The 25,237-nt window shown below is 56.3% G+C and overlaps 1 protein-coding gene and 1 pseudogene across 2 annotated transcripts; one reads left to right on the top strand and one right to left on the bottom strand.

The window, feature by feature from the left end:
• Positions 1 to 208: 208 nt before the first annotated feature.
• On the top strand, positions 209 to 24,040 carry PODN (podocan). Of its 2 annotated transcripts, none has more exons than XM_033226331.1 (11): positions 209 to 260; positions 8,429 to 8,794; positions 10,148 to 10,241; positions 13,194 to 13,258; positions 14,451 to 14,560; positions 15,781 to 15,937; positions 16,155 to 16,270; positions 16,830 to 17,487; positions 19,238 to 19,386; positions 20,487 to 20,697; positions 23,047 to 24,040. In XM_033226331.1, the coding sequence occupies exons 2-10, from the start codon at positions 8,483 to 8,485 to the stop codon at positions 20,668 to 20,670; spliced, it is 1,845 nt and encodes a 614-aa protein (XP_033082222.1). In that variant the 5' UTR covers positions 209 to 260; positions 8,429 to 8,482; the 3' UTR covers positions 20,671 to 20,697; positions 23,047 to 24,040. The 2 variants fall into 2 exon arrangements, with proteins under 2 accessions (XP_033082222.1, XP_033082223.1); XM_033226332.1 differs by lacking the exon at positions 209 to 260 and adding an exon at positions 571 to 818.
• On the bottom strand, positions 11,695 to 12,947 carry LOC117091334 (annotated as a pseudogene).
• Positions 24,041 to 25,237: the final 1,197 nt, after the last annotated feature.

The following is a 25,237-nucleotide window of genomic DNA, read 5'->3' as shown; positions in this document are numbered from 1 at the left end:
CCTGGGAGCAATATGGTGGCGTGAGGTCTCACTGTTCACCCGCCCTATTTCTCTGTGACTGGGATCTGCATGCCCCCGACTCCGGCCCAATTTACCATTCTTCAAGGCTCACCAGGCTGTGGGCCCAGAGCCAACAGGGATGGGAGTGGAGGGTGGGGTGGAGCGTGGAGAACTTTTCCGGGAAGAGGCCCAGCAGGGTCTTGGCTGACGGCCCCATTAGCCACGGCCCAGGACCCCAGGGTGGGAGAGTGAACGGAAAGGTACTCGTGCCTGGAGCGTTGCAACATCCTCTGTAATGAGGCAGATACAGCTCAGAGGCACTGGCTCGAAGGACCCCTCTTCCCAGCCCTCCTTTCAGGTGTCGGGGCCTAAAGGGGGTCCAGTTCCAGTGCGGAAGGCTGGGAACTAGGAAGAGTCGTGGACTAGACAGCCCGCCTTCCCGGTCTCCAGGGTGGGGGTTCGGGGGGCGTGGTGCGGCGGCCGGGGCTAAGAGGGGTCGGTGAGACTGCTCTGCCTCCCCGGAAAGTGGGGCTAGGCCAAGTCCCGCGCGGGTAGGGGGCAGGCCTTCTCCTGCCCGCGCCTGGGGGGACCCTACGCCTGTGTCCGAAGGAGGCCGGCGTCCAGCAGATGCTCGCGGGGGGTGGGGAGTGGGGGAGGGGGGCGGGAGAGAGGCGGGGAGGAGAAAACCCACAACAAAACTTGCGTCGCGGAGCGCCCTGCTTGACTTGAATGGAAGGAGCCCGAGCCCGCGTAGCGCAGCTGAGACTGGGGGAGCGCGTTCGGCCGGCTGGGCGCGGCTCGGCGCTGGGGCGCAGCAGGTACAGGGCTCTGGCGGCCAGGGTGGGCCGGGGGGCCGGGGGCTGAGCCCGGGCAGCGCACTCAGACTTCCTCGCCTCTCCGGATGGCTCCAGCAGCTGCCTGGGGCGGAGCCGCCGCATCTCACCCGCTCTGTAGGACCCTGCACGGAGGGCACGGCCGGAGATCTCCTCCTCTGGAGTGCGACCCCTGCGCAGTCAGGACCCAGGCAGGGGCCTTCTCTCTGAGCAGAGGCAGGTCCCCGTCCCCAGGCCCCTCCCGCTGCGCACATCTGGAAAGAATCTGAGGGCGGATGGGGGCGGGGGCTGGAGTGGGAGGACTCCGGCGGGCGACAGGGAATGTGGGGGGCAGGTGGAACTGTGTAGGGGCGGGGACCCCTGTCAGGAGAGCCTGGGCCCGGAGTAGCCCGCGTCTTTCCACGTTGACTCATCAGGCCCCCTAGCGAGTCCAACCTCCACCTCTTTATAGATAGAGAAACTGAGGCCCGGAGAGGGGCAAAGATCTGGCTCCAGGGCGCGTCGGCCGCCGGGTGGGTCCCCTCTGGGGCTCGGCTTCCCCGGCCACTGTGCCGCCCCAGCTTGGTGCCAACCACTGGCGGCCTGGAGTCCGTCTGTCTGTCTGTCTACTCGGCTGCTTCCCAGCCGGTACAACTGGACGGAGGAGGGGGTGGGGGTCCGCGAAGTGCTAGGAGCGAGGTCCGCGCCTTTCTGCTAATGCAGCGGAAGCCTCAGGTTCCAGGTCCCCGAGCCACAGCCCGGCCTGGGGCGGGGGATGAGATCGTGGCGTTGGAATACCTGACGTGCCGTCAGGTGGAAGAGGAGGTGGTGGCGGGACGGCGAGGCTCCTGGCAGCCTCGGGGGCTGGGGTTAGGAGAGGGCGCCGCAGCCTTCTGGAGAGGAGCAGGCGCGGCAGCAAGAGGCGAGCACCCTGGCCCGAGTGCGCGCGGCACTGACTGACCTGGTCTGGGAGGCGCAGAGGATGCGCCCCCAGCGCTTGGAGTGAATTACTGACCTGTCTGCCCTTTCGATTACCGGCTGGCCAGGGAAGGGGAAGCTGTGGTCTCCTCCACTCCAAGAGGCGCCACTGGTGTGAACCGGGAGAGCCCCTGGGTGGTCCCGTCCCCTATCCCTCCTTTGTATAGAAACCTTCCACAGTGGGAAGGCAGCGGTGAGGCAGGAGGGCTCATGGTGAGCAAGGAGGCTGGCTGGCCTGCAGGTGCACAGCATTCCGAGGTAGGTCACTCAGAAGAGCCTGGGGACTGCCCTGGGAAAGACCCGTGGGGACTGGTCTGGGGGTTCTGCTCCCTCATGTCCACTCTTAGGGCCCAGGACCCAATCTACTCTAGCCTCAAGTGCAAGTTAAGAAGTGTCAGAGTCACACGACTGTGTTTCATGTCATCTGTGGGCACACACTTTATCCCTTCTGCCTGAGTCTAGGGTAAGGGATTACTAATGGTGGCACTTTTAGGCTTGGTGTAGTCATACATGAAAGTGCTGATCGTGTCCTGCTTGGAACCCTTAATGAGTCCCTGTCACCAACACTAGCATGGTGGTGGAGGCCCTTGGCCACCTAGGCCTCCCACCTTGTTGACCCTTCCTTAAACACACATCCCTCTCCTCTAGCCCCACCCCTGCCTTTTGATCACACCCTGCCTCTGCCTGGAGGGCTGTTTCTCCCACTTTGTCCACTTGGAGAACTCCTGCTCAGTCTTCAAGACCAACTCAAGCCTCTGGGCAGGAGTCAGAAGACCCACATTTGACTCTTGGCCTTGGCTTTAACACACTAATTTGCAAACTGGGGGAGTCAGAGCAGATCATATTGCAGATCTTAAGATCTTTTCCAACTCTGCCTTTCACAAAGTCATTCATTCAGCAAACATTTCCCCAGCATCCACTCCAGGCTTGGGGAGACAGGGGAGGCCCAGCTGAGACTTGAAGGATAAAGCTGGCCAAGGTTGCTGTGGAAGCACCCAGAAACACCCTAACCCAGCCAAGGGGGCAGGAGAGGCTTCCCTGAGCAGGGGCATTTGAGTAGGAGCTTTCTAGGGATGGGCAACAATGCCAGCCCTTTTTGCTTGAGCTCCAAATCTGCAGAATGGGAAGACAAACATGTAGTCCCAGGATTTCTATTAGAGTCAGTAAGATGCAGCTGTTTGGGGCCCAGCACAGAGCAGGTGGTCAGTGGATTTGTAGTGAATTTGGGTGTAGAAGGAAGGTAGTGCTGGGGGCTGAGGATCCGCCTCTTGATTTGGGTCTCCCTCTCCCTTCCTTCTTCTAGTCCTACCTTAACCTCACACGTTGGGCCTTGAGGTTTGGTTCCCTGGTGGGGGTTGGAGGAGACGGTGGGTCCCGCTTACTTTCTCAGTAATAGTAACCCCTGCTATGTCACACCTACTTGGTGCCAGCGGTGACAGGCTGAGCCTGCTATCTCATTTAATTCTCACAAGTAGCTCCCAACTCCGTTTCTTAGACTAGTGAACAGAGGCTCGGAGCAGTAAAGTGACTCACCCAGGCTTACACAGCAGTCAGAATTGGAACCCATGCCCTTCTATCTCTAAAGCTCTCCACATGAGAAACACTCACTGCTGGCTGAGCTGCCCCTCTGTCCAGGGGTCTGAGTTCTTCCTCACCAGGTGGACTTGAAACTCCTGGAGACCAGGGAGCTCCCCTGCTCTTCCCCACACACCTTATCGTTGGAAAATAAGGACCACTGAAGGGCAGGAGCATGACACAGGGTGGACGTGAGGCTGTGCAATTGGGGTGGGTGAGGGCTAAGGGGGCCTGACCCTGGCAGAGAGGTGCTGGACTGCAGGAATGGAGGGAGAGGTAGGAAGGACAGACAGGGCATGGAGTGTGGTCCCTCCAGCCTGGCCAGCCACTCTCAGGGCTGTGAGGTCCTGGGCAGGTCCAGCCCTACTAGCTGTGTGACCTTGGCCATACCACTGACCCATCTGCATCTAAATTTTCCTACTTGTGGTTTTTGTTTTTGTTTTTTGTTTTTGAGACAGAGTCTCACTCTGTTACCCAGGCTGGACTGCAGTAGCACAATCACAGCTAATGCAGCCTTGGGCTCCTGGACTCAAGTGATCCTCCTACCTCAGCCTCCCAAGTAGCTGAAATTATAGGCATGTGCCATCACATCCGGCACCTGGCTAATTTTTTATTTTTAGAAATGGGGTCTCACTATGTTGCCCAGGCTGTTCTTGAACTTCTGGCCTCCTGCCTCGGCCTCCCAAAGTGCTGGGATTACAGGCATGAGCCACTGTACTCAGCCTTGCTCTTCTAAGAATGGAGCAAGATAAGCCCCCTAAAGCCCCTTGTGGGTACCCAGCCGTGTGGGAGGTGTGTGGGGAAGAGCAGGGGAGCTCCCTGGTCTCCAGGAGTTTCAAGTCCACCTGGTGAGGAAGAACTCAGACCCCTGGACAGAGGGGCAGCTCAGCCAGCAGTGAGTGTTTCTCATGTGGAGAGCTTTAGAGATAGAAGGGCATGGGTTCCAATTCTGACTGCTGTGTAAGCCTGGATGAGTCACTTTACTGCTCCGAGCCTTTGTTCACTAGTCTAAGAAACGGAGTTGGGAGCTACTTGTGAGAATTAAATGAGAGAGCAGGCTCGTGAGTGTGAACTGTCTTGCTTCTGGGCCTTCGCACACACCGACCCCCTTGCTTGTATGACCCTTTCCCTTTTGCCTGGTAGTCATCCCTTAGAATGGGATTATAATACTCAGCTTATGCATAAAGCTGCAGACCAGCACTGTCCAATAGAAATATAATGTAAGCCACAAATGCAAGTCACATATGCAATGCAACATTTTCTAGAGGGGCCATTTTTTTTTTCTTTTTTGAGACAGGGCCTCACTCTGTTACCCAGGCTAGGGTGCAGGGGTGTGATCACGGCTCACTGCAGCCTCAACCTCCTGGGCTCAGGTGATCTTCCCGCCTCAGCCTCCTGAGTAGCTGAGACTACAGGTGCATGCCACCTCACCTGGCTAATTTTTTGGAGAGATGAGGTTTCACCGTCTTGCCCAGGCTGGTCTCAAACTCCTGGGCTCAAGTGATCTACCTGTCTCAGCCTCCCAAAGTGCTGAGATTACAGGCATGATCCACCTTGTCTAGCCAGAAGCCACATTTTAAAAAGTAAAATGAAACTGGTAACATTCATTTCACCTGTTCAAAATATTATCATGTAATCAATATAACAATAAATGGGATTTGATGTCATTAATATTAATATTAATGAGGCATCCTACATTATTTTTTGTACTATGTCTTTGAAATCCATGGACACTACATTTTATACTTGCATCTCTATGTGGACCAGCCACATTTCAAGTACCCAGTAGCCACGTGTGGCCCGTGGCTAATGGAGTGGCCGGTGCAGCTGTGGGTCTCTGGAGGGCAGAAGCCACACTGAGTCCTCTGTCTGGGTCCCCTGCTCCCCGTCGTGCTTGGCCTAGGGGAGAGCAGCATAGCATTGTTGATGTGATGTGGGCTGGGAGCTCAGCTTTGCCACTTAACAGCTGTTCACTGGCTGACCCCACTGGGCCTCAGCTCCCTGAGTTGTAAAGTGGTGATGATAGCATTTTCAGTATGGTGCACAATGTTAATATAAATTCAATATTTTTATGGATACAGTTTACAGATTTTTACAGACACCAAACAGAAGGCGAGGAGGCAGAACAGCCTGCCTGGTGTGTGCACAGGATATGTGAGACCAGAGTTCCTTCCCCTGGATTCTTCTCCTTGGCCTTCTGCCCTGATTGAATTTGGGGCCTGGGCCTGTGCCCACACTCCCACTCTCAGAACACCAGACTGCAGTGGGGTCAGATGGGCAAGGGGCTTCCGGCTGTTGAGCTGGCTGTGGAGTTTATAATGTGCTGTGGGAATGATGGTCTGTAGACCGGTGTTGGGTCAGGGGGCAGGGGCAGCAGGGGTGTGGTGGAGCCAGCGTAGGGCTGGGCTGCTGTGGGTGCTACTCGCTGCTACCGACTGATCCCTGGAGCCTGGAAGCTGCAGGTGTGCCGGGCTCCCTGGTTCTCTGCTGGGCCAGTGGCTGAGACCTGAGTCTCCATAAACCATGTGGATCTGTAGGGTCAAGCAAGTCTGGCTGCCACCCCTCCTGTCTCCTCTAGGACCTCCTACTCCTTGGGACCCCTTTTACGCTGCTCCGCCCACCCCCAGTCTGGGTGGGGAGGGGTTGTTGGGACCAGGGTCTGCTGCCCCCTCCAGATGGAGGACAAGGATCTTTTCCACCTCACCTGTGTCCCAGTGCCCAGTACAGGCCCAGGCACAAATGGGCCCTTACTTCAGATAACTGGCTGAGCCACCAAGTGAGGCAAAGTGGTATCTGAAATCCCATGGCCACCACAGGGCAGCAGGAACTCAGAGGCCACTACAATGTCTGCAACATCTTCTGGGAGGAGGTGGGCCTGAGATTGGGTCAGAAAGCACAAACGAAGGGCCAGGCCAAGTGACTCATGCCTGTCATCTCAGCATTTTGGGAGGATCACTTGAGGTCATGAGTTTGAGACCACCTGGGCAACATAGAGAGACCCCATCTTTACATAAAATTAAAAAATTTGGCTGGCATGGTGGTATACCCCTGTAGTCCCAGTTGCTTGAGAGGCTGAGGCTGGAGGATCATTTCAGCCCAGGAGCTCAAGGTTACAGTGAGCTATGATTGCACCACTGCACTCCAGCCTAGGTGACAGAGTGAGGTCTTGTCTTAAAAAAAAAAAAAACCCAGCAAGATCTACAAGATCTAGACAAGGGAAGGAAAAGGAGCAGGAGCAGAGGATTCTGGAGTGAGCAGTGGTATGGCAGGGGTGCAGACCATGCCCATGGAACAGACAATTAGTGAGTGGCAGGAAAAGCTAACGTTTATTGAGCACTTACTGTGTGCAGTACATGCATTTCACTGACCCCTCCCAGTCTTCCCACAAGGACAGTGCTGTTATCATACCCAAGGATGGGGGAGAAAGCTGAGGTTTAGACGATTATAGTCACATAAGAGCCAGAGCTGAGGCCAGAGCCAAGGTTGCAGCTGTGGCCGCTAGCTCCAGACATTAACATCATTGTCAAGCTCCCTGTTTACAAAACCCTCTTAGGCCCAGGGTCTTGCCAGACCCTTCTAGCTGCTTTATGGTCATGGTTTCTGATCTGGTGGTGGGGAGAGAGGCTCAGCCTGAGCCAGGACTTGTGGCCACTCAGCTCAGGAGTGAATGTCCCCCGTGCTGGAGGCGTCCCCAGCAGGTCCTTGCCGCTGTCCCTGCTGCTCATTTAGTGCCGCATGTTCCTGTGCATGATTGCTGCAGTGGTGACAGCAGCTCCTCATCACCTAATAGCATCACCTTATCACCTCGTCACCTAAAAGCCAGGTGCTTTGCGTCTTATCTTACTCCACAGAAGCTGTGTGTTTAGATGTATTATATGCATTGTACAGACAAGGAAACTGAGGCTCAGCAAGTCAGAGGTGGGACTCAAACTGGGATTTGTGGGACCTGAGAGTCAGTGAACCTGAGCTACTAGCATGTCTTATCACAGCCCAGAGATGTCTGAGTCCCTGTAAAGAGAACCCAGGAACCCACCAAGAGCCAAGCGTACGCCATGGGACTGCTGGGACAATGGCATCTTCTAGCATCTTCCTCTGTGGGCTTGAGATCATCCCCTGTACCCCGTCCTTGCTGGACCCGGGGGCCATGCCTGGGAGTGGTCTCTGGCAGGCAGTGGTCACTGAGTACATCAAGCCCTGGTGAGGGCAGCTGAGGGGATACCCATCAGGAATGGGACTTGGGAGGCCATGAGGGCAGCAGCAGTTGTAGTCACAGATGTTTTCTCTGTGCCGGGCACTGGGCTTGACCTATGCCCAGACACAGAGAGCTGCTCACAGCTCTCTGTGGGAAGAAGACACCTTTGCTATTCAAAACCCAACCCAACTAATGCTAAGCTCTGGGTGAACGCAGTCACGGGGAGCCCCAGGGCATCGCAGCGTCCTGCTGCTCCCCCTTTTCCCATGTCCCATAGCACTGAAGTTGGTTCCTAGAAAAGAAAATGCTGATTGCACAAGAGAGAGGAAGGGGTACTCTAGGCAGAAGGAAGAGCATGTGCAAAGGCCTGGAGGGAGGAGCTATCCAATAGTCCTGTAGAACTGGGGGCAGTTGAGGGGACAGTTGGAAGAGAGTCAGGACCAAGTCAGGAAGACCTGAGAATGGCAAGCTGGAGAGCTGGGATGCACCTTGCCGGCGCTGGCTCACCATGGCCTGTGGCTGCTGGAGGAGGCACGGGGTCTTCCCACACCACCAGTGCCAGGATAGCAAGGGCTCAGCACAGTCCAGCTGGTGTCTCAGCTTCCCCTTCTAGGAAATAGGGGTACAGACTCCTTAGGGTCAAGCCTGCTGAATGAAGGCTGCAGAAGGTTTTGCAGACCTGCCAGAGGACAGGGCTTTACCTCGTCCCCCGCCTCTGGAGGGCAGCCTGGTGGGGGTTGGGCAGGTACGGAGAGTGGCAGTCAGTCATCGGCTGGGCTCTGAGGACGGTCCAGAGTGGGCCCTGCTTTGTGCTCGGGAGGGCCCTGTCATGACTTTCGAGGGCCCCAATTGTGTCCACTGTATCTCACAGGTTCCGTCAGCCCTGCGCCCAGGTGCATCTGACTCGGCACCCCCTGCAGGCACCATGGCCCAGAGCCGGGTGCTGCTGCTCCTGCTGCTGCTGCCGCCACAGCTGCACCTGGGACCTGTGCTTGCCATGAGAGCCCCAGGATTTGGTCGAAGCGGCGGCCACAGCCTGAGCCCTGAAGAGAACGAATTTGCGGAGGAGGAGCCTGTGCTGGTCCTGAGCCCTGAGGAGCCCGGGCCTGGCCCAGCAGCGATCAGCTGTCCCCGAGACTGTGCCTGTTCCCAGGAGGGCGTCGTGGACTGTGGCGGCATCGACCTGCGTGAGTTCCCAGGGGACCTGCCTGAACACACCAACCACCTGTCTCTGCAGGTGAGGTCGGCGTTGCACCCGTGGTCACGGGGGCTGCCCGCACACCCTTGGCTCCCATCCCAGAACCCCGACATTCCCAGCAACCTGTTCACCCAGAACCTCCAATATGTGCCGCTCTCCACTCCCAACTACAGGGTCAGATTCCTGGGGCCCTGGCTGCACCAGGTGACACCCCTCCTGATGTCCCAGTCATGGAGCACTGTGTTAGTACAATAAAACCCCCTTTGCTCACTTAGCGTCCTGGCTGGGCCCAGTAAGTTGAGCCAGGCTCTGTCTGAAAATGGACACAGACCTGCCTAGCAGCTGACCCTTTGAATGCACAGCCACCATTACAGGGCCAGGAAAACCAGAGCAAAGTAGACCTGACAGAATACTGAGGGGCCTGGGAGGATGGAGTGCTGTCTCCAGCCAAGGGGCAGGCTAGAATTTGGAACCTTGAGAGGTGGGACACAGTGTCCAGACCGGGAGCACCCTGGAGTGCAGGCGCACCCATCCTTGCCTTGTGTGGCCCAGCAGCCCTTGGGAGATGGAGGGGCTGTGGCACGCATTCCCAGAGGCGATCAGGCCCAGTGTGGGAGAGTGACTTGCCTTCCGTCATCCACACTGGTGGGTCTGAGCTGGCGGCCGTGGTAGCCCAAGGCCAGGGCAGCCACTGAGAAAAAGGGCCATGCTGAGCACAGCTCTTACTGTCACTTTCTTTCATCCACACACCAGCTCTCTCAGGCGCCTGCATTGGGCCTGTGGTCGTGTGTGGGGGCTGGGCATGGAGGCAGGGCTCAGTGTTCCCTACCCTTTGGGTGCTTACAGTCAGTGGGCGAGGCAGAGACTTAAACAGGTAGAGGCACCAGATGGAGATGGAAGGACTGTGTGTGGGGCCCAGAGCAGCCTCCTAATCCAGCCCCAACCCAATCCAGGAAGGCTTCTGGAGGAGGTGGTACCTGCCCCAGCTTTCCATGTGTTCCAAGGGAAAAGGGGACTGCAGGGCCAAGGAGGGGAAGGAAAAGTGATTTCTGGCTTGGGGAGCAGCTGTGGCTGCCTGTCACGAGGTGGGAAGGCTCCAGGAGCAGGTCTGGAGGAGATAGCATGTCGAGTTTGAACTGCCCATAGATGTCCACGTGTGGGCTCCCTGAAGGCCGAACCCACACAGCTGTTGTGGTCACTGCTGTGCCCCAGAGCCCATATCCAGACCTGGCCCAGAGCTGGCACTGGGGGTCTGCTGCCATGGGGGAGAATTCCAAGGGAGGCACCCAGCAGGTGGACTGGATTCTAGGACTGGAGCTACGGGTAGCGAATGGAGTCCAGGGCACATCCCACTAAGCTGATGCTGCCTCCTCGCAACCCCCTACCCCCTAGAACAACCAGCTGGAAAAGATTTACCCTGAGGAGCTCTCCCGTCTGCACCGGTTGGAGACGCTGAACCTGCAAAACAACCGCCTGACTTCCCGAGGTGAGGGGCCACCCAGAGCCCAGGGTCAGGGACACCGAGTGGGGCCTTGGGGGCCTGAACAAGGCTGGGTGCCCAGGGGGAGAGCTTGGCCCTGTGGATCTTGGGGTGTGGATGGAAGAGAGCAGGCCCGGGCCGGGCTAGCAGTGGGGCTGCATGAGAACCAGCTCCACATGGGCAAGGGGCTCCCTTTTCTTGCCTGAATACTACACGGGTATTTCTCTTCTTCTTCTTCTTCTTTTTTTTTTTTTTTGACATAGTCACTTACTTTAATAACAATACATATACCATGTTATCACCATGGAATGTAAATTCAGGTTAGACAAGAGAATTTCACAAGTGTAATAACATTCTGTAGCACATGAAAGTTTGTGTATACTGTCTGGCCAAACCAGCATGCTCATAAGTCATTCATCAATTCCATTACAGGTCATTTGTTTAGTTAAATGTTTATAATTCTTAAGGAGAAAATAAGCAACACACACATTTTTAAAGTGTTCACTTACCTTTGCATGAGTTAAAATACATGATTCTGTTTCAAGATGACATTTCAAAATGATTCTAATACAACAGCAGCAAAAATATAATTCTGCAATTACAAAAGAACTAAACTAGAATCCATAAGTTATTTTCATGTTTACAATTGTGATTCTTTAATAAATATTATTATTGTGCAATTCTATCGCAAGCTTTCTAAATTTGGTTTAAACACACACATAGGTAATATCAGTTGTGGGAGACTTTACAAGTTATATTCCATGCACTTTTGGACAGAGTTCTAAAAGAGCCAGCCAGTCCACAAGACAGATAGAAAAAAGATAAATTAACTGGGGAAAATACGACCCTTATATAACATCCAAAACATGAGATTCTGCAGCAAACTGGGAATACGTCAGGGTTGGCCTGGACAACCCCGGTGCCCTCCGATCCTTGTGTCTCCAACCCTTTCTATTCCTTGCACTTGAGACTCAAAGGTCTGCCTACCTCCTTGACATTTCCCCTAGACGTCCCTGTCTTCTTTACAACTAATTTCATCTGAACAGTTTAAGAAGGTGGACATCATCAAGTGCATTCAGGTGACGTGAGAAAGATGTCTAACTAGGCCAGGTGTGGTGGCTCATGCCTATAATCCCAACACTTTGGGAGGCCAAGGCAGGTGGATCACCTGAGGTCAGGAGTTCGAGACCAGCCTGGCCAACATGGTGAAACTCCGTTTCTATTAAAAATACAAAAAATTATCCTGGTGTGCTGACGGGCGCTTACTCAGCAGCCTCCGAGCTACTCAGGAGGCTGAGGCAGGAGAATCGTTTGAACCCCGGAGGTGGAGGGTGCAGTGATGAGAGCTTGCTGTTGCACTCCAGTCTGGGCAATAAGAGTGAGGCTCCATCTCAAAAAAGAAAAAAGCTGTCTAACTAAAGCAAGCTCCTCCAACAAGACCAAGAGAGGCTCTCTCCTTCTAAGGCTTAGGATTTGCCCAGAATTCCTGATACATGGACTAGCCCATACCAACAGTCATGGCTCCTACAACAAAGCCTTGGGCTGCCACATGCATGTGGATCAGATGAAGGGACATTTTCATATTTCTCCTGCTCTTCAATTTGTGTAATCCCTATGCAACAATGGCTGCAAAGTCTGCCATTCCAATGGGACACATGGTGCCTCTTTAGCTTTCTGAAGAAGTTTGGATCCCTGATCTTCATTATGTGAAAACTGGGAAACCTCTGTGTCTGTTGATATAGTGATTGCTTGAAGAATCTCCCTAGAGTGAGAAAACCTCTTACACGCCAACCAGCTTCTGATCCCTCCTGTGCGCCCCAGGCGGGTGTTTCTAAGACCTGGGGGATGCACAGGAGAGACGCTTCGGAGAAGCTGAGCTTCCAGAACCTTGTCGCAGGTTCTTCGGTTCCGAGGGCCTTTAGAACCCAAGAGTTGTAGAGTCCTCACATTTTAAAAAGATTTTGTTTTTCCTGATCATGAAAATAACATCTGATTGGGATAGAAACTTTGTAAAACAAAATAGAAAGAGAAAATTTCTCCTAATTTTGCCACTTGGAATTAACTACTATTGACATTTTGGTGTATTTGTTTCCATTTTTTAAAAGGCAGCTTTCTTGAAGTATCATTTACATACCATACGATTTACCCAATTCAAAGGTACCATTGGCTGAGTTGTAGTTAGTGGGGCAGCCATCACCACAGTCCAGTGGTCTTTTTTCCTTTGTGTTTTAAACTCGTGGCTGAACACATGCTATGATATCACAGCCTGCTCTGTTTCTCTTAGCCGTTCAGCTCGGCCGCCTCTCTCGGGTTGCTAAAGCCTCTCATTGACCATCCTCTTACACAGCGGCAGCAGGGTGTTCCGTGGAGAGACATGCCAGTTTATATAACTGTTCCCTCTTGTTAGATATGTGGGTGAGGTCCAGCATCTGGGGGTCTTGGAGCCGGGAAACGAGGGTCAGAGGCCAGCCTGGCAGGGCTCCCGGCAGCAGCCGAGTCCTGACTCATCTGCCAGATGGAGCTGGGGTGAGCCAGGTGGTGAGGAGGCCCAGAGCCGCAGCCCCACCCTGCGTGGAGCCATTCCCAGCCCAGCCCACCTGCCTATGAACGGGGCTCTGACCTTCTGGGGCTCTCCCAGAGGGGAGCACTTCTTCCTGGCAGAAAAGGGTCAGGCTGGGTGCTCTGCCGCTGGCCTGACCTCTCAGGGGTCATCCCCACTCAGAGCGAGGAGTCAGTCCCTCAGTAGATAGTAACTGCCTGCTCCTCTGAGCCTGGGCTCCTGTGAGCAAGGAGAAAGAACAGGGCTGGGCGGGCCCTGCCAACTGCTTGGGAGGGGATCTGAGCTGCCTCTGCCTCCCCAGTCCTGGCAGGCGGCTGGCGGGGGAGGGTGGGTGCTCGCTATGCTTCCCTGTAGCGTCTCCTTCATCCAGGGCTCTGACCGATGCCTGTCCTTTGAAGGGCTCCCAGAGAAGGCGTTTGAGCATCTGACCAACCTCAATTACCTGTACTTGGCCAATAACAAGGTGAGGGGCTCAAGGCAGGGTGGGGGGTATGCTGCCCTGTCCTCCAGGCACTGTCTTCCCTGAGTTCCATGAACTTTCACCAGGGCCTTTCTGGACTGGCTGCTGGGTCCCTGTTACTGCTCAGACATGGCCCCAGGTCAGGGGTGGGGAAGACCCTGACCCCATGCCTATCACTCAGGGCATCAGAGTGTGTCAGGTCATGAAGACAGAAGCCAAGGCCCACAGGAGTGTAGAGGGGGAAGAGCTTGTCCCCACTGGGGAAGTCATACCTGGAGGGCTTCCTGGAGGAGATGGCATTTGAGCAGGGGCATGGAGGGTAATAGGATTCTAGGCAGGGGCCCCAGGGTAGGGGGGCACTGCAGTACAAGGAACGTCATGAGTGAAGGCAGAAAGGTATTCATGTTCAAAATATTTGGTATGCTCCAGAGCTCTGTCCCAGCCCCTCCTCTCTCTCCACTCTCTGGAGGTTACCTGTGCCCTCCCAGACTCTGTCTCCCATCTGCATCATGGCCATGTCCAGTGGCTGTCTCCAACCCTTTCTACTCCTCGGACTTGAGACTCAGAGATCTGCCTGCCTCCTTGCCATTTCCCCTAGACATCCAGTGGAAGGAAGCTACAGCTTCCTGCCCGTAGTCCCCAGACCCAGTCCTCCTCTGTCTTCCCAGCTCTGTAAGGGGCAACTCCAGCCACCTACGACCTCACTGGTCCAAGCCACAAATGGTGCCTCTGGGCCCTGAGCTTCCTGACCATGTCTAGTCCCATTGAGGTCCTCAGCTCTTACCGCACTGGCCCCCATCCCTCACCTGGACGCTTGCCTCTTCACTTGCTCCCCATTCTTGGAGCAGCCCAGAGCAACCTTAAAGTCACACCCATCGCTTCTCGGCCTTTTGGCTAAGATCAGGTATAAAAGTCACACCCACCTCTACCCCTTATCCACTCGGGATGAACCCAGGAGGACGGGCAGGGCAGGGGCCAAGTCCTGAGGGCTTTGAATGCCAAGCTGAGTGCTGAGGAGATCCAGAGAGGTTTGGATTTTGTTTCTGCAGGGGGGTGGGACAGGTTTCAATTTGAGAAAGATGGCCTGGTTGCAGGGAGACGCAGTGAAGGGGCCCCGGTGGTCAGCAGGCAGCGGGACCCACAGCTGGCCTCTGCTCCTCCATTGCTCTTTTGGCCCCAACTCTTCCCTTCCCAGCTGACCTTGGCACCCCGCTTCCTGCCAAACGCCCTGATCAGTGTGGACTTTGCTGCCAACTATCTCACCAAGATCTATGGGCTCACCTTTGGCCAGAAGCCAAACTTGAGGTCAGAGGTCGGGGGTGGTCTGGGCTTGGGCTGGGGCAAGGGGAGGGGCTGAGGTGGAGGCTGCCATCCTGTGTGAGGCAGAGACAGGCCTGGAAGGCGGCCCTGTGCTCAGGGCTGTGATGAAGGGACACTCAGGGGCCCTAACAGAGGAGGACAACTTGGGCCAGGAGGCGAGGACAGAGAGTGTGGTCTACAGGAATTGTGGGGAACCAGTAAGGATGTCCCCACTTTCCCAGCCCTGGGGGGAGGGGAGCATCTTTCAACAGGCAGAACTGCCCTTCGCTGAGCTGCACTGGGAGGAGCGACCGCCCAGCGGCATAGGTGTGCGAGAGAGCAGGGTGGTGCGGGCGGGGTGGGGGGCTGCTAGGGAGCCGCCCCCAGGACAGTTTGGGGGCTGGACAACCCCAGTGCCCTTCTGTCCCTGCGTCTGCCGTCTCACTGACTCTCCATCTGGCTAAGGACCCCAGGGCCACTGTGCATGGCCCCATCCCACACATGGAGGTGCAAGAGAGGCCACACAGCAAAACTGAGCTGTGTCTGTCACAGATGACCCTTGTTCCTTGTCTTCCCTCCTTCTAGTAGTATGTTGGCTCCACAAAGGCAGGGTCTGTCTCATTGGTTGTGTCCACTGTTATGCCCTCAGTCTAGAGCAGCTCTGGCATCTCGTATATATATTTATTTATATACCTCATATATGTATATGTATATATCTATATTTAATATATTATATTACATAATATATTCACTATATATTTGCTGAATGGATGAGGGTCACCTCCTCTGAGACAGACCCTGTGCTGGCACTAGGGCCAAAGAGGCAGGCAGAGATAGGCCCTGTGTTTAGGAAGTCCTAGGAACTCAGAACCAGGCTGCGTGGGGTTGGCAGGCAGGGATGAATGGGCCGCAAGTCAGACAAGGACTCCAGGGCTGAAAGGGTCAGGGGTCGACTGAGACCTTGAAAGGTGTGGGGAGCCTCTGCCAGGGGTCAGGAAATCCTATTTCTCCCACTAGCTTATGGGACCACCTGTGGTGGGGCACGGCCCCCTTCTGGTCCTTGGTTCCGTCAGCTGTGTAGGCAACATCTGAGGTCCTTCTAACTCTCTACCCTTGAGTTTGGATGGAAGGAGAGCAGCCTGGGCAAGGGTTTGGAGGCTCACCAGGTGAGCTGGCGCAGGGCCCGGGGAGCCCAGGTGGGTGAGGACCTGTGCCTCGACCCGCAGGTCTGTGTACCTGCACAACAACAAGCTGGCGGACGCCGGGCTGCCGGACAACATGTTCAATGGCTCCAGCAACGTCGAGGTCCTCATCCTGTCCAGCAACTTCCTGCGCCACGTGCCCAAGCACCTGCCGCCTGCCCTGTACAAGCTGCACCTTAAGGTGGGCAGGGGAGGGGTAAGGAGGGGCACAGCAGACCCCACGGCTAGGGCACTGGGGCAGGGGCCTGCGGGGGAAGAGCTTAGGCCCACATGGGCACAGGTGCCCACATGGGTCCCTTCCTGGTGGCTTCCCAGACTCCTCTCCACACCTCATCCCGAGGCCCTGAGCTTGCCCTCAGTCCTCCCTCACATTCTCCTCCCTTCCCTTCATCCCCCAGAACAACAAGCTGGAGAAGATTCCCCCAGGGGCCTTCAGCGAGCTGAGCAGCCTGCGCGAGCTGTACCTGCAGAACAACTACCTGACTGACGAGGGTCTGGACAATGAGACCTTCTGGTGAGTCCTTGTCTCGCCAGGTTCTTGGCGTGACCACGGGGCCCGAGAAGCTCCTTCAGGGCCAACCACCCAGCCCAGCCCCTCACACATGTCCCCTGTCCACCTTCCCTGGAGAAGGAACTTTAAGCCTTATGCTTCTGTTGACATTTCTGTCCCTGGGAACAAGAACTATGTCGAAGTAAGGCCTTCCAAGATTCCAGTGAGATAAAGAAGCATTGGCAGAGGCTGGCTTCTTGGTACGAAATATAGACTTAAGCATTCTTGTTGAAGGCAAATACATTTTCATTTTTATAAGGGATCAAGGTAGCCATAAAAGGCTATCAAAAGGTTAAACAGTGGTCTTCAAGTAAGCTCCTGTATGTCAGAAAATGCTGGATCCTTCCTACACCAGAATATCATTGAGTAAACCCAAGGAGTGAGAACTGAGGGCCCACAGTCAGTGAGCGGCAGAGCTGGGAGGAGCTAGTGGCAATTCCCCAGCCACTTCTCTTGGGAATCGTGGTGGAAACGAGCACAATGTGGGCTCCTGCCAACCGTCTTAATTCCCTCCCTGCCCCAGGAAGCTCTCCAGCCTGGAGTACTTGGATCTGTCCAGCAACAACCTGTCTCGGGTCCCAGCTGGGCTGCCGCGCAGCCTGGTGCTGCTGCACTTGGAGAAGAACGCAATCCGGAGCGTGGACGCGGACGTGCTGACCCCCATTCGCAGCCTGGAGTACCTGCTGCTGCACAGCAACCAGCTGCAGGCGCAGGGCATCCACCCGCGGGCCTTCCAGGGCCTCAAGCGGCTGCACACGGTGCACCTGTACAACAATGCGCTGGAGCGCGTGCCCAGTGGCCTGCCTCGCCGCGTGCGCACCCTCATGATCCTGCACAACCAGATCACAGGCATCGGCCGCGAAGACTTTGCTACCACGTACTTCCTGGAGGAGCTCAACCTTAGCTACAACCGCATCACCAGCCCGCAGGTGCACCGCGACGCGTTCCGCAAGCTGCGCCTGCTGCGCTCGCTGGACCTGTCGGGCAACCGGCTGCACACGCTGCCACCTGGGCTGCCTCGAAATGTCCATGTGCTGAAGGTCAAGCGCAATGAGCTGGCTGCCCTGGCACGAGGGGCACTGGCGGGCATGGCCCAGCTGCGTGAGCTGTACCTCACCAGCAACCGACTGCGCAGTCGGGCCCTGGGCCCACGTGCCTGGGTGGACCTTGCCCATCTGCAGGTAAGCCGAAGGGAGGAGGCTGGGCCATGTCCATGGAGGGGGGTACTGGCATGGCTGCCCAGAGCCCACCTGTCTGAAGGGTGAGGGGAAGGGCTGGGTGGTAAGGGAGGTTCCTCTGGTATGGCCAGACTGAGCTCATTCACCTTCAGGTATCTGCTGGGTATGCTGGCTAGGGCGAAGCTAGGTCTTAGGGGAGGCAGGAGGTGGGTCAGGCAGAGGGTGTGGCTGGCGTGCTAGGGTGAGCCCAGCCCACCTGCAGGTACAAGAGTGAGGGGCAGAGTACAGCTGGTATGGCCAAGGTGAGCTCACCACCTGGAGATACAGGTTTGAGAAGGGCTGCGGAGGCAAGGAAGGTCATGGCTGCAGGTAGGGGCCCCAGGCTCAGGGGGAGCAGGGGCCAGTTTCAGTGGTATATATGGGAGAGTCAAGCTCACCCCTTTGCAGGCACAGGAGTAGGTGTGTGGAGAAGTCTGGCTTTGGGATGGAAAGTAGAGGGGCCAGCTTGAGCTGTGGGCCCACCTCACCAGTCTGCAGAGGGCTGGAGGTGGGGATCTACTCATGCTTTCTGGGGCTGGCCAGTCAATGTGGCTGCTGTGACCACATGGTCAGAATTAGGCAGGGATGCCTGGGCACATAGTTCACTTTGGTAACAAAACCCCCAACTCAACCAGTATGGGTGAAAGAGAAATCCACTCTGTACGCTGGCTCATGCCTGAATCTCAGCAGTTAGAGAGGCTGAGGCAGGAGGATCACTTGAGCCCAGGAGTTCGAGGCTTGCCCGGGCAACATAGTGAGACTTCGTCTCCACAAAAAAATAAATTTAAAAAATAATTAGCCCGGTGCAGTGGCATGCACCTGTATTCCATTACCCTGGGAGGCTGAGGTGGGAGGATCACTTGAGCCCAGGGAAAATGGAGCTGGCAGTGAGCTGTGATCACGCTACTGCACTCGATCCTGGACCACAGAGAGCTGTGATGGTGCTACTGCACTCAATCCCGGACCACAGAACGAGACCCTGTCTCAAATTAAAAAAAAAAAAAAAAAAAAGGAAACTCCTCATCAGAGAACCTGGTGGGAAGGTGGGGTGCTTCCAGGTTAGGGGCCGCCCAGTGGCTTCAGCGGCTCCCTGTGGGAACCCACTTCCCTGACTGTCCTCCCCTGGATGCCAGGAACGTGATGATTGGAGAATGGCCTGGGCCTGGCTGTTGTGCTGGGGTCGCTGTGGGTCTTACACCCTTGCTCCTGGCCTCTGTACATGTGGCCCCTGAGGTCCATAAATGGGCAGTCCCACCCGAGCACCTGCCGCGGCCCCCATCCAGGGCCAGTGGGGTGAGATTCAGAGTCTGGAGGATCCCTGGGCTCTGCCCACTTGAGATCTTTGGGAATGACAAAGTCTAATGGGAATGACAAGTGTGTCAGGAGGTAGGACTGTGACACCCAAACATCTTGTCTGTGAGTTTATGTGGGAAGGCACAAGAAGCTGGGTAGGACATTCATCAATTAGAATACCGGTTTGCAGTCAGGCACACCCGGCTACAGCCTTTTACAGGTTATGTGATCTTGGAAAGATCACTGAACCTCTCTGAGCCTCTATTTCCCAATCTGGTAAGTGGGGATAGTTATAGACACTCCCTCCTCCACACAGGGTTGTTGTTAGATTTAGATAGGCTGGGGGCTTGGTGGGAGTTTTGTAAGCTGTTAAGTGCTTTGCACAGGTGGGAGTCCCTGACTCCCTTGGTCGCCCCTGCAGCTGCTGGACATCGCCGGGAATCAGCTCACAGAGATCCCCGAGGGGCTCCCCGAGTCACTTGAGTACCTGTACCTGCAGAACAACAAGATTAGTGCGGTGCCCGCCAATGCCTTTGACTCCACACCCAACCTCAAGGGGATCTTTCTCAGGTAGGAGGCCACTCGAGGCCCTGTACACACCCCTGTGGGGCCTGCCCTAGCTCCAACGGGACAGCTGATGCACGTGGGAACAGCTTGGCTCCACTGCTGACTGTGTAACCACGGCTCAGCTCTCAAGGGTGGGGACAGTCTGGCCAGGTCTGATGTGGTTCCTAGGATTGTCAAAGGACTTTGGAAACGTTAGAAACCAGTGTTCACGGGTGTTGTGAATGTCACTGTGGCAGAAAGGATGCCGGACAGCATCTTCCTGGTTTGCAGCTGAGAGAGCTGAGGCCCTGAGAGCGCAGGTGACTGCTGTGTCTGCAGCCCTCCAGGCTAGGCCCGGGCCTCACACTCAGGGATAGATGTTCAGGTCCTCCCTGGGTTCTGGGGCTAAGAGATGGAGATTTGGAATGATTCAGGGGATGCAGCTCCCTGAGGATATGAGGGGCTTCCATGCAGCAGAGCCAGGATGGTTCTTCCCAGCACTTCCCGTAATCCCTGCCCCCAAATCAGAGAGAAGGAGCCAGGGCAGGGAAGAGCAGCGTATGCTCCCAGGAGCTCAGTTGCCCAGAAGGCCCAGGGCTTGATGACATCAGGATGGCTTGATGTGTGCCTCAGGCATCTACAGGGGAGCTGAAGCACAGAGAGTGAGGGGCCTGAGATCAGAGCCACAGCCTCCACCTTCCCACCCCTGAGTGTGGCCCTGGCCCGGCTCAGCACTGGCCTTGCCTGTGTGCCACTCCATATCAGGTGACCCCTGGCTACCGCAGCCCAGGAGCCTCAGGCCTTGGGGTTAATGCCAGGGACGGCATAGAGACAGCTCCCAAAGATGTGGCTTCCAAAATAACAGTGAGAGTGTGCGCAGAGAGAGACCCCTCACTTTGCAGACTGGCCCAGTGCCAGTCCCACCACAAGCTTCGGCTGCGCAGACCAGCCTGTACCTTCCATCATGCACCGCGCTCTCAGCCCCTGGCCTTTCCAGCCTGCTGCACCACTTTCCAGGAGGGCCGTTCCCTCCCCTGTTACCTTCTGGAGAGGCCACTTGTGGGAAGGGAGGGTTCCTTGGGGGTTGGGCTCCTGGCACTGGCTCCGCCTTGATGCTTGCACAGGTTTAACAAGCTAGCTGTGGGCTCTGTGGTGGACAGCGCCTTCCGGAGGCTGAAGCACCTGCAGGTCTTGGACATTGAAGGCAACTTTGAGTTTGGTGACGTTTCCAAGGACCGTGGCCGCTTGGGGAAGGAAAAGGAGGAGGAGGAAGAGGAGGAGGAGGAAGAGGAAGAGGAAACAAGATAGTGACAAGGTGACCCAGATGTGACCTAGGTATGTGGCCTGTGTGGGGCAGCACACACTTCTGCTCACTGCTCTTTCCCCTTCCTGATCCCGATATAGAGTCTTTCCGTCCATTCTTCACCCTCCGGCCTCTGCTTCATCTGCCCATTTAGCACATTTATAAGAGCACTTGGGATGTACCAGCCCTGAGTGAAAGGTTGAAGCCTATGGGAGGCCCACACCTTCCAGAAGATTCTCACCCAGGGTGTGGGTGCTGTCACAGGAGTGCCCAGGGGGCACTGAACATGTGGGTCTGGGCTCAGGAGTGAGGTCTGGTCAGGAGAGAGGGCTCCAGGCATTGTCAGCCTTGAAACAATCACTGAAGCTGCAGGGAGCTGGGGAAGCTTGGGGAAGCTTGCCATGAGAGAGTGAGTGAGGGGGTCAGGCAACGTGGGAGAGGAGACTGAGACAGAGCAGTTAGGAAAAGAGGTAGGAAAACCCCAGACTGCCATGGCCAGAGAGCATTTGCACATGTATGTAAAACAGTGCACATATGCACATGCACACAAATGCACACAGATGCACCAACACACATACATTCATGTGCACACACGTCTCAACATGTACACACATCCACAAACCATGCACAGGCAGAATACACACACCACACTCATGCACACAGACACACATGCATGCTTGTACTCCATGGTATACTTGCAGGCCTAGACTATGTACATACTTGCACACACATGTGTACATCCATGTGAGTACATGCACACAAAACACCCACGCGTACCCACACACACAGGCCCTTACGTACACACCTGCATGCCCACATGTACACATGATGCGTGCATGCACAGGCCTGTCTAGAAGTGGGGGACTTGGCTGTGTCAGTGCTGCTGAGGGGTTGAGGGAGCTGAGCACTGAGGGAGCTGAGCACTGTGGAGTGCCCACTGGAGTTGTCCACCTGGAGGTTGTCTGTGACTTTGTAGCCACAGGGGAAGCTGGGGTGAGGAGAGTGGCTGGAAAGGAAGTGGGTCCAGGCACTGCAGACAAGCCTTTTGAGAAGTTTGGCTGTGAGAGATGAGAGAGGGCAGAGGCGGGAATGGGGTGTGAGGTTCAGGAAGCGCTCATTTTCTGAGCCTCACAGGAAGCAAAGGCCTCTCGAGGGAAGGCCTGTGTGAGGGGCTCTGGGAAGATGCCCCAACACACACATGCATCTTCCACATGCATCCTCTTAACGGAGGGGGCCGGCTTGGGTGCTGGTGGGAAGAGGCTGGCCTGGAGGGGGAGTTACCGATGTAGGAAAGAGCTGACTGTGAGGGCCCCTGTGGGAATGGTAGAAGTTGCAGGCTTTAGCAGGAGGGACAGAGGGCAGGGTGCTGCTGTCACAGGCAGGTTGGTAGCTTGGTGGCCGGATGTGAAGCCATGTCAGCCAGGTGCCTCCAGTCTTCCGTTTTCTCTGTGCAGCAGGGAGGTGCTCCGCAGACCACAGGTATGGAGAAGACGGACAGGTGGATCCACCCACAGCTGGGTTTTCAGCCAAGAGTTCAGGACAGGAGGGCAAGGAACAAGGGAGTGTGTTGGCTGGAGGCTGGCTGCAGGCGTGGGTACCAGGATCAGGCTGGGTAAGGAAGGAGGTGCAGACAGGAGGGCTGGTGGGCAGGGACTCAGAGAAGGATGTTGGAGAGGAGCCAGGAACGATGGTGTGGTCTGAGGACAGAGGAGAGCTGGTGACGAGTGAGCCAGGCTGAGGGTCACAGGGCCAGGGCGTAGCTGTGGGAGGGGCTGCTGGGCCACTGTTGAGTGTTGACTGAAGTAGGGCCTGGGGCAAAGAGGAACCAGAGGGGGCTGTTGAGGGCCCCTTGGGTGGGTGACAGAGGGAGCTGGGAGAGGGGCGCAAGTTGATGGCGAGAGAAGAGTGTACACAGGGGTGGGTATCCACATGTGTGGAGGGGCTGGCAAGAGGCTGAGCTTGGGGGTCACCTTCTTCAGCTCCCAGAGCCTGGGAGTATGAAGGTGGAGCCGTTCTCTGAGGCATTGTCCTCACACAGAGTTGGGGTTGGCGACAAGATGACGGGCCATTCAGTGAGGACACCACAGACCTCATGAGAGGGGCTGTGGAGTCCTGGGGTGGGTGAGAATCTGCCCCATCTCAGGTCAGTTGAGTGGGGCTCTGGGAGAGGCCCCGGGGAGTGGCTGGTGGGACCCAAGGGCCTTCTGGCATGAGCACCCCACTGGTTTTGGGCTCCCAGGGCCAACGCTCCCTCCCTCCTCACAGTAGCCTGGCCTGTCCAAAGCTCCTCCAGCTGGGCTCACACAGCAGGCCCCCCTCAGGCTGCTTGGGGTGGTGGGTTTCCTCTGAGCTAGCCCCTGACTCTCTTTCTTGTTCTGCAGGACGATGAACCGCCGGACTCCTTTCTGCAGCACACGCCTGTGTGCTGAGCCCCCCACTCGGCCGTGCTCACACAGACACACCCAGCTGGACACACGGGGCATCCCACATGACACAGGCTGACACAGTCTCATATCCCCACCCCTTCCCGCAGCATGTCCCACGACCAGACACGTGCACACACGTCACACCCGCACACACCCAGCTCAGCCACACACAGCCCGTTACACACTGCCCTCCAAACCACCACAGTCTCTGCCACATACCCACTACCACTGCCACACCCTCTGAATCATGCAGGGAAGGGTCTGCCCCTACCCTAGCACACACAGGCACCCACTCCCTCCCCCTGCTGACATGTGTATGTGTGTACACACCGCGCACACACACATGCACAAGTCGTATGCAAACAGCCCTCCAAAGCCTATGCCACAGACAGCTCTTGCCCCAGCCAGAATCAGCCACAGCAGCTCGCCGTCTGCCCTGTCCATCTGTCCATCCGTTCCCTGGAGAAGACACAAGGGTATCTCCATGCTCTGTGGCCAGGTGCCTGCCACCCTCTGGAACTCACAAAAGCTGGCTTTTATTCCTTTCCTACCCTTTGGGGACAGGAGCTTTCAGGACTGCTGGTCTGGCCTGGCCCATCCTGCTCCTCCAGGAGCTGGGCAGTCACTCTGCTAAGAGTCCTTCCCTGCCACGCCCTGGCAGGGCACAGGCACTTTTCCAATAGGTAAGCCCAGTGGAGGCAGGACGGGAGAGCCCCTTGGGTGCTACTGGGGCCTTGGAGCAGGAGTGAAGCAGAGGCGATGGGGCTGGGCTGAGCCAGGGAGGAAGGGCCCAGCTGCACCTAGGAGACACCTTTATTCTTCAGGCCCGTGGGGGAAGTTCCGGGTGCCTTTATTTTTTATTCTTTTCTAAGGAAAAAAATGATAAAAATCTCGAAGCTGATTTTTCTTGTTATAGAAAAACTAATATAAAAGCATTATCCCTATCCCTACAGCCTGTGGCTATGTCTGTGCGTGCTTCCTGCCAGGTGCTGGGCTGGTGCTGGGTGGAGGGGGCAGGGTACAAGCCCCTCAGCGCCCCAGCCAGACCAGCAGGCATCAGTGGAAAGTTCAGTTCTCGGGGCCCGCAGAGTAGCTGCACAGGCAGGCATCCCGGAAGAAGAGGGCGTAGCCCCTGGTGAGGGGGCCTGGAGGTGTGTGCAGATGGCCCACTTGGGAATAGTAGGTGAGGCCTGAACCAGCACACACGGCAAGGGAGCTCACTGTGCATTCCCAGAGGTGGAGCACCCAAGCAAAGGACCTCCTGGGCTTTGGGCCTGTTAAGGGCTCACCTGGAGGGTCACGGGTCATCTTCACTGAGGGGGCGTTACCAGTGGGTTCTGTCCCTTAGAGGAGAGCAGGGGACTGGAGGCAGGCCTGGGAGCTTGAGCAGAGCTGACGTGGGGGCCCAGGTCTCTGCAGACCTTACCAGGAAAGAGCTAACAGATGTACCCAGTGTGCTCCCCACCCCAGTGGGGGGCAGAGCTGGGAGTGGGAGAGGAAGCCACTGGGAGGTGGTACCCAGCTCTGAGCTAAGAAGAGCCTCTGATGGGCAGAGCTGCCCCACGGTGGATTGAGATGCCCGGGAAGTGGTGACCTCCCTGCTGCTGGAGGAGTGTGAGGATGCGCCTATCAAGTCCACTAAAGAGCAGACTCCTGCCTTGTGCTGGGACAGACTCGATTGCTCAAGGGGTCTCAGAGATGTGACGCTGAGAAGGGGCTGGTAAGCCTGTCCGCATGAAGGTGGAATGACTCATTGGATGACATCTGACCTCTCCCAGGTGAGGAGGCCTCAGCGAAGGAAGGATGCTCTCATGGAGGCCTACAGCCCCCAGCCCTGCAGTGGGAGGAGGTGTCCTGGGGTCATGCTCTTCCCAGACTCCTCAGACTCCGCCTCTGGGAGGAGGGCGGAAGGCGTTCAGGAGTGGGGCGCTGGGAGCAGGTGCCCTCCTGACGCTGGTGAACTGGAGGAGGCCTGTCCCCTCCCTGGGCCTCAGTGTCTTCATGGGCATCATGGTGCAAGCCTCTCCAGACCCGGGAGCTGTATCTTCTCCCCAAGGCGTATCTGGAACAGGCTGTGTGGCCAGGGCCCTTCTGAGTGCCCTGCAGGCCTTCTGGAGGCAGCCTGGGGTGGGAGAATGAGGGAGAC

This window comes from Trachypithecus francoisi, unplaced genomic scaffold (genome assembly GCF_009764315.1).
Source record: "Trachypithecus francoisi isolate TF-2019V2 unplaced genomic scaffold, Tfra_2.0 Lachesis_group12, whole genome shotgun sequence".
NCBI lineage: Eukaryota > Metazoa > Chordata > Mammalia > Primates > Cercopithecidae > Trachypithecus > Trachypithecus francoisi.
The sequence above is the reverse complement of the archived record's forward strand: the minus strand, read 5'-3'. Positions and strand labels throughout refer to the sequence as shown.